The following is a 15,000-nucleotide window of genomic DNA, read 5'->3' as shown; positions in this document are numbered from 1 at the left end:
ATGAATGGACATGCACAGTGTGCTGGCACAGGCAAGAAGTGAGAAAAGGCAGCCCCACTCAGGGAGGTGCTGAAAGAGAGTGGTGAAGGGAAATCTTCCCAGTGGGCAGAACTCTGGGCAGTACACATGGTAGTTTACCTGTAAGGAGTGCCAAAGGGACATATCTATGATGACCCGTGGGCAATGGCTAATAGATGGCCTGCAGTCAGTGACATGGAAAGAACAAGATTGGAAAATTGTATTTTTTTAAAGGGAAGTGTGAACCTTTCACTACAGCACAGAATGTGAGCATATTTGTGTCTCACATAAAGGCCCACTACAGAGGCCAGGTGTAGTGGCGCTCGCCTGCAATCCCAGCACTTTGGGAGGCTGAGGCGGGTGGATTACCTGAGGTTGGGAGTTCAAGACCAGCCTGAAGAACATGGAGAAACCTCGTCTCTACTGAAAATACAAAATTAGCTAGGTGTGGTGGCACATGCCTGTAATCCCTGCTACTCAGGAGGCTGAGCCAGGAGAATCACTTGAACCCGGGAGGAAGAGACTGCAGTGAGCTGAGATCACACCATTGCACTTCAGCCTGGGCAACGAGAATGAAACTCCATCTCAAAAAAAAAAAAAAAAAAAGAGCCTACCACAGATAGGCTCTTAATAATCATGTGGTCAAGATGACTTATCTTATGGATGGTCAGTCAGCCTCTTTCCCAATCGTCCCATTGCTTGCTCAATGGACCCATGAAAAAGTGGCCAAAGCAGTAGGGATGGAGGCTGTATAAGGGCTCAACAATATGGCCTTCCCCTCACCATGACTGATTTAGCTACTGCCAGTGCTGACTGCCTGACCCCAACAGAAAAGACCAACACTAAGGTCCACTATGCTACCTTCTGTCTTCACAGAAGCAAAACTGATTTCATATGGTTGCTTTAAGGATTTGAGATAGTATAAAAGACCTAGCACTGTAAAAGTAATCAACAAATCAGATCTAAAGTATTACAATTTGTTTTGAATTCATTTTTATTCCTTCATTCAATGAATGAACACATATTGAGTGCTCATGATGCACTAGGCAATAAAAAGACAAAGAGAAAATCCTACTCTCACAGAACTTACCTAACAAGGAAGACTGACAAGCAACATAAAAATGTGTTAAGTAGCTTCTCCAATAAAACACCAAATGGCGGATGACGCCGGTGCAGCGGGGGGGGCCCGGAGGCCCCGGGGGCCCCGGGATGGGGAACCGTTGTGGCTTCCGCGGAGGTTTCGGCAGTGGCATCCGGGGCCGGGGTCGCGGCCGTGGACGGGGCCGGGGCCGAGGCCGCGGAGCTTGCGGAGGCAAAGCCGAGGATAAGGAATGGATGCCTGTCACCAAGTTGGGCCGCCTGGTCAAAGACATGAAGATTAAATCTCTGGAGGAGATCTATCTTTTCTCTCTGCCCATCAAGGAATCTGAAATCATTGACTTTTTCCTGGGGGCCTCTCTCAAGGATGAGGTTTTGAAGACTATGCCGGTGCAGAAGCAGACCCGTGCTGGCCAGCGCACCAGGTTCAAGGCGTTTGTTGCTATTGGGGACTACAATGGTCACGTCGGTCTGGGTGTTAAGTGTTCCAAGGAGGTGGCCACTGCCATCCGTGGGGCCATCATCCTGGCCAAGCTCTCCATTGTCCCCGTGCGCAGAGGCTACTGGGGGAACAAGATCGGCAAGCCCCACACCGTCCCTTGCAAGGTGACAGGCCGCTGTGGTTCTGTGCTGGTGCGTCTCATCCCCGCGCCCAGGGGTACTGGCATCGTCTCAGCACCTGTGCCTAAGAAGCTGCTTATGATGGCTGGTATCGATGACTGCTACACCTCAGCTAGGGGCTGCACTGCCACCTTGGGCAACTTTGCCAAGGCCACCTTTGATGCCATCTCTAAGACTTACAGCTACCTGACCCCCGATCTCTGGAAGGAGACAGTGTTCACCAAGTCTCCCTATCAGGAATTCACTGACCACCTTGTCAAGACCCACACCAGAGTCTCCGTGCAGAGGACCCAAGCTCCAGCTGTGGCTACAACATAGGGTTTTTATACAAGAAAAATAAAGTGAATTAACATTAAAAAAAAAAAAAAATGTGTTAAGTATGATGCTGTGTATGCACGGTATACTGAGAGGGTATAGAGAAGGAACACAGCCACAGACTATACTGTTATGTTGAGCTTAGCTAAAAATAAAGTCAGGCAGGTAGGGAAGCCGACGTTTGAAAGAGATTCCACCCATTTGCCTCAATTGTATCTGGAAAGAGAAGCCAATATTATATGTTGGGAATATAGATGTTGTTCTGAAAAAAAAGAAAAAACATAAAGAGGTTAAATCACTTGCCCAAGTTAATATGTAATTAACAGGCAACAGAGCTAGAATTCAAATCCAAATTTGTCCAGCTCCAAAATCTATATGTCCATGTTTGCTATACCACACTGACACTCCTTAAGTAAGATTTTCCTTTCCTTCAAGCTAAATTGAACTGGCAACCTAATAAGACTTACTGCTTAGTGACTAAGCTTATCAGAAGCCAGACTGTGCTCTACATGTGTGAATCTGGTTGCTCCTCACAACAGCCCTACCTAGAAGAAACTGAGGAGAAACTGAAGCATGAAAGGATGAAGGACCCTGCCCCAGATGGCAGAGGCAAGATTTGAACCCAGGTGTTCTGACTTCAGGCCTCCTACCCATTATACCACCCTGCCTCCACAACAGGTATATACATACTTTACAGAGTCCTCTGGGACCAATGATGAAAGTTCATAAACTTATTTTTAGTGGTTACAAGTGAAATTATGAAAAAGCAACCCTGCTATTACAATAAATGTAGTGCATATTTATTCTATAAAACTGAAATAAAATTCTGGAAAATCATCCTCCGGCCAGGCAGCTAAATAAAACAGAGTAAGAAGGGGATTGACATAAAAACCCACAACTAAGAATAGAACAAAAAGCTGTATCATTCATGTGGGATTAAAATTGGGATTTTTTAGGAGATTCACATGCATGTAGGGCTTTTCAAAAGAGGAACCGGAAAAGGATCTGCCTTCACTCTGCTGGAGAGTTAGAAGATAATTTTGTAGTCTGGTGCTCAGGGGCAGCTGGCTCGCCAGGGGTAGGTAAAAGCTCTTCCAAAGAAGCTTAAGTTTCTTAGAATGGAAGAACTAAACTTACTGTTCAACTCATGAATCAACTCAGACAAGTCCACTAAGAAAGAAATGGGTCAGATGACAGCAATACTTTCTGAGGCTAGCCATATCTTAGGAAGGATGATGAATCTGCAAGGGTAATATAATAGCTAGTAAACATTATACAACAGTTCTTATCTGGGGCCAATTTTGCCAGAGGATATTTGGCAATGTCCAGAGACATTTTTGGTTGTCCTAACTTGAGTGGCAGGGCCAGTGAGTGGTTGTCAGGGATGATGTTAAGCATCTACAATGCACAGGACTGCCCTTCAACAAAAAATGATTTGACCCAAAACATCAATAGGACTGAAGGTTGAGAAATAAGTATTTACTGAGCACTAATATCAGGGCTGTTCTAAGTGCTCATATCTAACACACCAGTGAGTCCTCATAGCATCGTCTGAGGTAAATGTCATTATCCTTATTTTACAGATGAAGAAGAAACCTAGGCTACAAAGAGTACTTCCACTTGGTCACACGGCTGTGGGTGAAAGCACTCTCATGTGAGCCCAGCTCATACCCTAGCCCTCAACTTCTTATGCTGTTACACGCATCCTTTTCTAAATCGTCTTTGGAGATGCAGAGTTGAAGAGAAGAGAGCACCAGGAATTCACTAGGCAACTGTGTTACAGAAAGAAAGGCATGCACAGGAAAAGCAGATATCAGATTCTGCCACCAGGAGGGGTCAAAGTCTGGACAGCACTTTTGTCAGGAGCCTGGCTTCCCTTTCTTGAAACATCACATGTAAACATATACCAGAGAGCTTGGTACAGGGTAGGCTCTGAGTGTTGGCCCCAATCGCAAGGACAACCAAGGGCTAATTATGAAATAAGGAGGACACAAGAAAAGACGCTATCAAAGATACAGTTTTTTTTTTTAAAGGAGGGTGAGGTTCATCTTTTAAGAAAAAGCATCCATAGACTTAATTTTTTTTTGTTTGGGGTCTGTAAAAAATAGCAATATGGATGAAATTCTATGATTAAAAAAACTACCCAAATTCTTGTTATGTTAAAATGTTACTGATCCAAATATTGCTTAAAATAGGTGAACATTAAAGCTTTTCTTAAAAAAGGATTTTTTTCCTTCATCATTGTATCCATCTTTTTGTCTTTTATATGCTAATTACTGTCCCTGGATCTTGTCCATCTTTATTTCAGGGCAGCCAAAAAAAATGTTTTTATTAAAAAAAAAAAATCAAAACATTCTTCTGCTTTTTAACCTCAAAAAAATAAACAGAATTTCTGAACCCTATTTCCTTAACTCATCATAAAGACTGATAGGGGACCCTACTCGGATTAGACGATAGATAGACTCGTATCACTTCTCATTCTTACCCAATACAGCAGAGAGGGTGAGTCAGTGATTCACACTAAGGCATAAAGGGAAATAAGAACAAACCTGTCCCAAATGGAAGGAATTTGGGCTGTGAAGAGCTAGAAGTTTTCCTCAGCAGGGGAACAGGGTACTGGGTGTTTAGAAACAATGGCACCTAGGCTGGGCGTGGTGGCTCACGCCTGTAATGCCAGCCCTTTGGGAGGTCAAGGTGGGTGGATCACCTGAGGTCAGGAGTTCGAGACCAACCTGGCCAACATAGTGAAACCCCATCTCTACTAAAAATATAAAAAGTTAGCCAGGCGTGGTGGAGGGTACCTGTAATCCCAGATACCTGGGAGACTGAGGCAGGAGAATCGCCTGAACCTGGCAGGTGGAAGTTGCAGTGAGTCGAGATCATGCCACTGCACTCCAGTCTGGGTAATAGGGTGAAACTCCATCTCAAAAAAAAAAGAAATAAAGAAAGAAAGAAAACAATGGCACCTTAAGGAGGACACTGACAGGGCTAGTCAAGGAAGATACAAAAGAAAATTCATGCACATAAATTACAAAAGTAGGCCATCCAATGGCTAGCACCTGTAATCCCAGCACTTTGGGAGGCTAAGGCAGGAGGATCCCTTGAGCCCAGGAGTTCGATACCAGCCTAGGAAATACAGTGAGATCCAGAATCCACAAAATAATTTAAAAATTAGCCAGGCATGGTGGCACATACCTGTGGTCCTAGCTACTTGAGAGGCTGAGGCCAGAGGATCACTTGAGCCCAGGAGGCAAAGGTGAAGACTGCAGTTAGCCTTAAGATTGCACCACTGCATTCCAGCCTGGGCAACCATGTCTCAAAAAAAAAAAAAAGCAAAACTATAAAATTCCTAGAATATAATGTACTAGAAAACTAAGAAAATGGCCAGGCACAATGGTTCAGATTTTAATCTCATCACTTGGGGTGGCTGAGGGAGGAGGTCTGCTTGAGTCCAAGAGTTCAAGACCAGCCTGGGCAATATAGGGAGACCTCATCTCCATCAAAAACAAAAACAACAACAAAAAACAATTAGCCAAGCACAATGGCATACACATGTAATCCCAGCTACTCAGGAGGCTAAGTTGGGAGACTCACTTGAGCCCAGGAAGGCTGCAGTGAGCCAAGATCCATCACTGCACTCCAGGCTGGGTACCAGAGCAAGACCCTGTCTCAAAAAACAAAAATAAAAATAAGAATAAACCACGAGCACACAAAACTAGATGACCACTGGTATGGTGATGATTTTGCAAATACTACACCAAAGGGACAATTCATGAAAGAATATGAAGAGAAAGAGAAGACAAACCATAGACTGGAAAAAAAAATTGCAAAAGATACAACCAATAAAGGACTGTTACCCAAAATATACAAAGAACTCATACCTTTTAGAATGGTCAGAATCCAGAATACTGACAACACCAAATGCTGGTGAGGATAGAGAATAGTAGGAACTCTCATTCACTGTTGGTGGGAACACAAAATGGTACAGCCACCCTGGCAGTTTGGCAGTTTCTTACAAAACTAAACATATTCTTACTATATAATCCAGCAGTTGCACTCCTTGGTATTTACCCAAAGGAGTTAAAAGCTACATGCACACAAAAACCTGTAAATTGATATGTACAGCAATTTTATTCATAATTGCCAAAACTTGGAAGCAACCAAGATGCCCTACTATAGGTGAATAATAAACTGTAGTACATCCAAACAATGAAATGTTTTCCAGTGCTAAAAAGAAATAAGCTATCAAGCCATAAAAAGACATGGAGAAACCTTAAACGCATATCACTATGTGAAAGAAGCCAATCTGAAAAGGCTTTATACTGTAAAGAAGCCAATCTGAAAAGGCTTTAAAGTGTCAATTATATGACATTCTAGAAAAAGCAAAACTATGAAAACAGTAAAAAGATCAGCAGCTGCCAGGGGTTGGGGTACAAGGTGAAACAATGAATAGGCAGAGATTTTTTTTTTTTTTTTTTTTGAGAAGGAGTTTCACTCTTGTTGCCCAGGCTGGAGTGCAATGGCGCGATCTCGGCTTGCTGCAACCTTCACCTTCCAGGTTCAAGCAATTCTCCTGTCTCAGCCTGCTGAGTAGCTGGGATTACAGGCACACACCACCACACCAGACTAATTTTGTATTTTTAGTAGAGACAGGGTTTTACCATGTTGGTCAGGCTGGTCTCGAACTCCTGATGTCAGGTAATCCACCTGCCTCTGCCTCCCAAAGTGCTGGGATTACAGGCATGAGCCACCACGCTCAGCCAGAGGATTTTTAAAGTCAGTGAAAATACTCTGCGACATCATGATAGACACATGTCATCATACATTTGTCCAAACCCACAGAATGTACAACACCAAGAGCAAACCCTAATGAAATCTTGGGTTATTATGATGTGTTAATATAGGTTCACCAATTGTAACATATGTACCACTCTGGTGGGGAATATTGACGATGGGGGGTGCTGTACATGTGTGGCAGCAGGGATACATAGGAACTCTGTACTTTCCTAATTTGGCTATGAAAAAAAAAGTCTAAAAAAAAAAAAAAAAGCCATAAACATACCCTGGGCATGGTAAGGGGAATTGACCCAGTAAGTAAGAAAAGGAATTGGGGATGGCGATTATTTCTGAGAAAGGAACAGACCCTAAAAATAGTTTCATTTTAAATTACATTTAAAAGTATCTTCCCAGCAAATTTTAACCCCAAACTAACCGATTACTTTACTAAAAGTCTACTGTAAGAGTATATATAATCTGTATCTGTTTACTTCTGCCTTTCAGGATACCAGCTCCAAACACATCCCAAATGTTTCAACAGAAACAAAGGACATCTTTGTCACATATGTAAATTAAATTCACTGCAGAATAGATTTTTTAAAAATCAACAGGCTCTGCCAATGAAAGATACATAGTAACTTTCTCCCCTCCCCTCACCCATCACATGATGAATCAGTTACAACTTTTCCTGTTTTCCTTCCTGATACATCCTTCCTGTAATTCCCACTCCACCCCCATCTTTGATTTTTCCATCATTCTATAATCACAAAGCAGTCCCAGTTTTTCCACGTTTACTACATCTGTTTTTTTTTTATTGCATTTTAGGTTTTTGGGGTACATATGAAGAACATGCAAGATTGTTGCATAGGTACATACATGGCAGTGTGGTTTGCTGCCTTCCTCCCCATCACCTATCTCAGACATTTCTCCCCATGTTATCCCTCCCTAACTACCCACTCCCCGTTGTCCCTCCCCGAGTTCCCCCGGGGCAGACCACAGTGTATGATGCTTCCCTCCCTGTGTCCATGTGTTCTCATTGTTCAACACCCGGCTATGAGTGAGAACATGCGGTGTTTGATTTTCTGTTCTTGTGTCAGTTTGCTAAGAATGATGGTTTCCAGGTTCATCTATGTCCCTACAAAGGGACTACATCTCTATTTAAGCACGTTTTATTTATCTAATTCTTGATAAAAGTGATATATGAATTAAAAATAAAGTATATGCAAAATAGCTAGTGTTGACACTAAAACAATATTGAAGAAGAGTGTTGTGCACCAACAACTTGAGAGGATTGTCCAAGAACCTCAACTAAAGTCATATGAGCCTGCTGATTAGTTGAAACCAGCTCCATTTTTATTACAGACATTTAGAGAAGGGCCTGGGTGAGGAAGTGGAAGTAATCACTGATAGTCCTTTGTTTTCTCCATATTAGAATAAAACTGCTAAAATTAACCAGGCATGGTGGTTCATGTCTGTAATCCTAACTACTCAGGAGGCTGAGGCCAGAGGATAGCTTGAGTCCAGGAGTTTGAGGCTGCAGTGAGCTATGATTGCACCAATGTACTCCTGTCTTTTTAAAAAACAAAAAACAAAATACTGCTAGGATAAGGAGAAAGGCCCTAAATTTACTCCAACCATGCAATATCCCTCCACTTGGTCCAGAACCAACAGATAGAGATGGTAGCAGTGGCAGCAAGGCTGTCCTATCCTTCTCTGCCTCCCCAGGTTCCCAACCATGAGAATGCCTGCTCTATTCCAAAACTCCCAAGCTTTTCAATTTGTAGGTACACTCCAAGCATATCTTACAAGCAGATGTGAGCATACAACACTCCCAAGGCCAATTCCTAGAGGACTGTGGTGACTGGCAGAGTGATGGGGCCTGGGGTCAAGCTGGTTCTGAACTGAAGAGGTGAGCAGAATTCAGATTGCGAAGGCACAAAAAACAAAACCCAAAAATCACCATCAAGTCTCAAAGAGTCTCTTGGGAGAACCTCTAATCTGCTCTCTGCTTCCATTCTAAACCCCATCTAATCCATTTTTTCCCCAGTAGCCAAACCAATTTATTTTTATCACTGTAAATCTGGTAATCTCACTCCTTGCTTACACCCTTTACGTGGCTTCCTACTAACCTTAGAATAAAATCCAAACTGTGTTTTATTGCTGACAGTCTACGATCCCCCACAGGGCTTAATGTTACTCTGCATAACTCTCCAGCTGTGCCCACCAGGGCCTCTCACCAATTTGATCACTACAACTTCCTTCCTATTTCACACACATTCCACGCCTTCTCCCATCTCTTCTCTTATACCACTGGCTCCTCTAGCTGGGACACTCCCATCAGCTCTTCAACATCATCAAGGCCTTGTTCAAAAGTCACTTCTTCCAACAAACTTCATAACCACCTTAATGTGCTCCCCTCCCAAGTTAATCTTCCCTCATCATGCTGTTTATTTCCATTTCAGCATTTATGGATTGCAACTAGGATTGCATTTGCTTGCTTACTGAAAGCCTCCCTGACTAATGTGTAGGAACTGTGAATTATTGACTGCCATGCACTTAAAAGGCCCTAATAAAACCTTTCATTGATTTATTCAACAGGTGGAGAGAGACATTTAGAAATTCCAACTTGCCAACGTGTGCTAGTGAGAGCTTCAGTGACCAGCGCCTCATTATTCCTTCATCGGTCTCCTGAATCATCAATTTCTGCCTCTTCACGGGATCACTGCTAGTACTATAGATACTAACATGCTATGATGTCTTAATAAAATCTTCCCTAAAAATATCAACTTACTTATTTAATGATACGTAGTGTTTACCATGTGCTGGGAGTATATCAGCAATCCATACCCTCATCTTTTATTATTTTTATGAATGAGTCTATCTGATAACACACTTAACTAAGGCTTTATAAAATCAAGAACTCAGGGTAAACACAGATGCTCACGCAGTGTGACATAGGAAACTTTAAATATTTGCTTCCAGAATTCTTCCAACACTAAAACTATTAATTGGCACATTAGTGAAAATTACCTAAAGTACAAAAATTACAATTACATATTTAAATTATAATACTTATTTAAGTAATACTACTTAATTCCAAATCCTGACCTTACACTGGTTATGTCATTAGTAAAGACAACATGCAGAATTTTATCTTAAAATTTAACATTTCAAAAATTAAGGCACATATATATGCATATCTGTATGTATATATATGCTCCCCCTACACCCACATATATATGAAACTACATATTTATTTTATTTATTATATATATTTTCCCCCCACCTAACAACAGAAACTGCTGCTTCATACCAGGAATGGTCAAATAAATTTAGACCTATAAGACCTGAAATTAAAAACAATGAAAATAAGTTCATGTATGCCCTAGAATGGAAAAACTTCAGTTGTGGTTTGGAAGGCCACAGGAGAAAAGATAAAATTAAATGACAGAAGCATTTACACAAGTTCTTGAGTCAAGTTATAATCTAGAAGAGTCACAAGTAAAATAAAATAATTAACTGGAATATGTGCAAGGATATGCTTGTAATATAAAGTTCAGCGAAATGTGTTAAATCAAATGCTGATATCAAACTTAGTAAAACTGTAAACTTCAACAATAGTGAAACTCAAGTATCTCATATCTACCACCTTTTTCTGAAGGACTAAAAACTTCTGGCATATATACCTTTCTCCATATATCCAGGAAAATCAATTAGAAAAAAAGGTATAAACTTTTTTTTATGTTAAACAATGAAAGAAAGTAAATTACTTTCTGCACACCAGACAGAAATAGAATCTTCAGTCCTATCCGGTATAGAAACAAAGAAAAGAAACAGTATTACAAGTGCCCAGGGATACAAAAACAAAATATAGCTTAGGAATAATTCTCCACAAAATCCAAAGCTACAGACATTGTTCCATAAAGTTGTCCTCTCCTGATGGTTTCCTGATTTTACTGTGTACTTTTAAAAACATCTACCTGTCCATCCACATTGGTATTGGAATGCTGCTCTCCCTACACCCACTCCCCTCTATAAATCCAGACCTCAGTGTCTTCATTTGCATCTTTTTACTTAGTACTGACTTTCTCCTGTCATCTTCATTTGTCTACACTGTAGAAATAGTTGTTGAAGCTCAATATTTAAAATTTTTTAATTTCTTTTCAAGATGCTTTCCAAATACTTAACAATTTAAAGGTCTGTTTGGTAGAATTTAAGTTCACGTTTATTTAAAAAGCAGATAAGCAGGTGTAGGTTTTATTTTTCCTCTAAAATAAATTGAAATGTGTATATGCATGTTTCTTGTCCATGAAGCAATAAAGAAAAGACAAAATGCCCAAAGAATTAGAATTCAAAGTAGACTGTGCTAAATTCTCTATGTCACCAGCATTCAGAGGAAAGAAAAACCACTTTTAACTGAACTTACCTAGCTATTTGGCAGGGGGTGGCAGAGGCCGTATGAGAGGAAGGTTTGAAGAATGAGAACTCAAAACAGAAAGAGCAGCAGAAGTCCTCCCTACAAACAAGGAACAGCCATTGGTTCAGTATGCCTAAATCCCTGCCCACATCAGAGAAAAAGATCAACCCATCAATAAAAACAGAAAGAGAAACTGTCATGAAGCAACACTCATCTTGGGATTTTATAGGGAATCATCTTAAAGCTTTATTCTACAGTCACATTTACAAACCTAAACTGGAACTCACTCTCTTCATCTACAGGAGATACAACCTGAAAAGTGGGTTTGAAATCATGTTGCAGAGAATTCTGAATGTCAGGCTATTCACTCTGGATTTCGTTCTGCAGGTAAGGATGTGAAGGCATTTGAAAAGGCAGGGCTGCAGGTGTCAAATTAAATGGAAGGGAACGAAGAAATGGGCTTGGCAATAACAGGAGAGGCTGGTTTGTAAAAAAAAAAAAAAAATGAGATGAATGCGTTGGAACCAAATTATTTTCTGTGTGCAAAAAAAAGAAAGAAAAAATAAGATGAAATAATTTGGAAGCTATTTGCATGTGGGATACAAAGGTAGTAGACTAAAGAATTCACATTGCCTCAAGATTTTATTCCTGGGTAACCAAGAATAAATAAAATGGAGGGAGGGGAAAATAGGGCAAAATGACAGTGAATTGGCTTAAGTAACTACTAGTCTTGTTGGAAATGTCTGCATCAGATCCATGAATTTGGTACCTTCTGTGTACCTGGCACTATTTCCAAGCACTTAGGATACAACAGTGAACACAACTGGCAAACACCTTTATCCATATGGAACTTACCAGACAACAGATAATGAATAAGTAAATAAATAGGTAAATATGTAAGTGTGGTATTGTATGCAATTTAAAATAGGAAGATAACATCTAAACAAATACCTGAAGAAGAGTCAGCAACTAACAAAACAATATCTCAAAATAATTTCATTCCACAATCCTTTTGAAGTTAGCAGCTACATTGCGACATATCTCTTTGGGACCCAATCCTATTTCCTTGGGTGAGCATTCAGGGTTCCATTTCCTGATTCTATCCTACCCAATCAAGAAAACTTCACCAATAAAACAGCGATAACAAACTGCCTAGTGGGTCAATTTGTTTATACTGGCTGTTTACATTACCTACATAGAAGAAAAGGGCTGCATTTCAAAACGACAAAACCAAAGCACATTAGAACATGTTTGTACAAAGCCTAAAAAGACAATCATCTTGCTCTCAAAGCAATAATTGATGTAGCAACTTTGAGACTTGTGATTTAAATCAAAGGTACTGAAGAATGATTATGAATCATGCAATTAAGCTACCAAGCAGTATACTGCTGGAGAGGAAAGCCATTCACAGCACCATAAAACTGTCAAAGATAGTAACTATCATCAAAACTAGAAATAATATTATCCTTTGATTTTATACTTTGTTGATCAGCAAAGCTGAATTCTAGCCTAAGCTCTGCCATTTATTGGTTCTGAGTCTTTGGCCTCATCCTTATCTATAAAGACCAGCTGGTCTGATTTTTCAGCTTCCTTCCATTCTGAGATTCTCTGCAGCAAGCTATGGTTCCTATGATGTTTATTTATGTATCGAGGGTGCTCTGGTTTACTTAGTTTTGCAATAATAGTACAAAGAAGCATCCACCCAAAATAGCACAACTTAAAAGTTCTGTATAAAGCGATATGAACTGCTTTTAAACAAAGCCACCTTAAGTTGGTGCTTAAAATGAGGCTACATTCACCCTAAAGGTGCTGCCTCTTTTTTCATCGCTGTTTTAGAACAGCCTTCAAGACTGAGGTTTCTGTGGATGTGATTTAGAACAAAGTGGATGATCACATCAGATAACACCCCTAGTGAAAGAAAAGTAGAAACCCTTTCTCGTCTTACTCAGTCTAAGAGAACTGTTCAAAAGGAATCCCCAAGCATTTCTAGCAACAGCTGTAAGGAAAGAAAACACGTAGGTTTTCTGGTGATGACAATTCTGGAGATTAATGCCCATCTGAATGCATGATAAAGAAAACAGCCAACGTTTATTGTGGACTATGAGCCAGTTATTAACTCATTTAATCTTCAAAAACTGCAGTAAGGTTGGAACTATCATTATCCCCATTTTACATACGCTAAAACGAAGGCATAGAAAAGTTAAGCAAATTGCCCAAGTTTTCGCAGTTAATAAGTAGATTCATAAACCATGATTCTGGCGCTAAAGCCTGTGTGCTTCATCTCCAAGATACATTCCCTACGTAACCCTTGCTGTCCATGTTTAAATAACAGTCCTGTTTCTACTACACTTTCCTTACAAACTGCGTAACACAAAGTCAAAGTAAAGCCCCACCGCAAGCTCACTATGGGGCGTCTCCTCCAGTCCTGAACCACAAACTAGAAATAGATTTTAAGGATATACAAACTTGACAGTACCTAGGGCTTCTCGAGGGAAGGGGTGTGAGTGGAACTCAAACGTTTTCTGTCTCGCAGCTAGTGCAGTGAATGGGTGCCGCGAAGTTGCAGCACGCCCAGGTGTAGACCCGGCGTCTCCTCTCAGGGGTTCACAGGAGGGGCCGCTGGCGCGCCGCCCCGCCCTGTGCTCCTACTGGGCGCGGAAATGGCACCGGGCCAGTCAGACCACGCCACACCTGCCTCCAGCGCCCGCGGGGTCCCCCCACCTGGCCCGCGCAGCGCCAGGGGTGCTCTCCGCCAGGTTTCCTCAAGCAAGCTCGATGAGCCACACGCTTACCTTAAGGGACCCACCCCCGGCGCCTGACGAACGGGAAGCGCCGCCACTGCTGCGCCACACTCGGTCAGGACCGGCGCTGCTACACCCGCTCCCAGCAGCGCCAGCCGCGCTCCCGCGGGGGCCAAACCTGTAAGCCCCACCCCCGCGGCAGGCCCCGCCCTCACCAATCACCACCAGCCACGTCCGAACGTGGGGCGGGGCCTCGGCTCGATCAGCCCCGCCCCCGAAGGAGCCGCGGGCGGGGTGCAGCCCCGGAGCCCTGAGTAAATAAGCCGGGGAGGGCCTGGAGGTGAGCGACCCCGGGGAGGAAAGGCGGGAAGTCGGCAGGCGGGCGAGAAAGAAAACGAGAGTACTCACCTCGGAGAAGGTGAAGAGAGGTTTGGGCGGGGGCGGGGAATGAGAAGGCCCTCTCCCCTGGTTCCCGCTGAAGTGTAAATCTCAAAACAACTGCACTCATTCAAGGCATTGGCATAATCTCATTTTCTTTGGGCGGGGAAGGAGTCACAAACGAATTCAGGGCTCTAGGCGTCAGATGTCTTTGGGAATGGGATTCAGAGAAGCAAAGAAAGGAAACAATTTCTTTACTAGTCTCCACCACATATCCTTTAATTTGAAAATTGTGGACTCGGCTCCAAGTAAGAATCCTCACCCCGGGCTTAAATCGTTAATCAATCCGGTTCTCTTCAAACAGCTCAGGCGCATCAGGAGAGAGAAGATGCGGCCGTGTTTGGCATGAATGTCCATAGTGTGCTACTCTAATGTTTGCATCTGGATGTACAGATAAAGGAAAACCAGAATCCTAGAAACGACTTGCTTTAACTATTAATGCAGCTGAGTCAGGACGGTGAAAAACGGCTATGGCTTGAGGCATCAAGCCAATAACCGAGTCCGGCACAGTTTCTACAGTCCCAGCTACTCCGGAGGCTGAGGCAGGAGGATCACTTGAGTCCAGGAGTTCTAGCC

At 42.1% G+C, this 15,000-nt stretch overlaps 2 protein-coding genes and 1 pseudogene across 30 annotated transcripts in view; 2 read left to right on the top strand and 1 right to left on the bottom strand.

Annotated features, from left to right (window-relative positions):
- LOC128929846 (uncharacterized) overlaps positions 1 to 9,610 on the top strand; it is a 148,013-nt gene extending 138,403 nt beyond the window's left edge. Inside the window, exon 5 of the mRNA XM_078352572.1 lies at positions 9,427 to 9,610. Coding sequence (XP_078208698.1) covers positions 9,427 to 9,444 — 18 coding nt within the window. The 3' untranslated portion in view covers positions 9,445 to 9,610. The remainder of the gene's footprint in view (positions 1 to 9,426) is intronic.
- Positions 1 to 15,000, bottom strand: part of SGK3 (serum/glucocorticoid regulated kinase family member 3) — a 199,643-nt gene that overhangs the window by 77,954 nt on the left and 106,689 nt on the right. For 8 of the 29 annotated variants that reach the window (XM_078352554.1, XM_078352552.1, XM_078352557.1 and 5 more), the window contains one exon: positions 11,255 to 11,344. The exons of 15 other annotated variants lie outside the window; for them this stretch is intronic. The gene's annotated coding sequence lies outside the window, so the exon portion shown is untranslated. Of the gene's footprint in view, positions 1 to 11,254; positions 11,345 to 13,721; positions 13,867 to 14,037; positions 14,152 to 15,000 lie in introns of those variants that run through there. 6 more of the 29 variants (XM_017965376.4, XM_078352559.1, XM_078352568.1 and 3 more) reach the window with 3 other exon arrangements.
- On the top strand, positions 1,152 to 2,107 carry LOC100387316 (small ribosomal subunit protein uS5 pseudogene; annotated as a pseudogene).

This window comes from Callithrix jacchus, chromosome 16, assembly GCF_049354715.1.
Source record: "Callithrix jacchus isolate 240 chromosome 16, calJac240_pri, whole genome shotgun sequence".
In the NCBI taxonomy this organism is placed as follows: Eukaryota; Metazoa; Chordata; class Mammalia; order Primates; family Cebidae; genus Callithrix; species Callithrix jacchus.
This window is presented reverse-complemented; position numbering and strand designations above follow the sequence as displayed.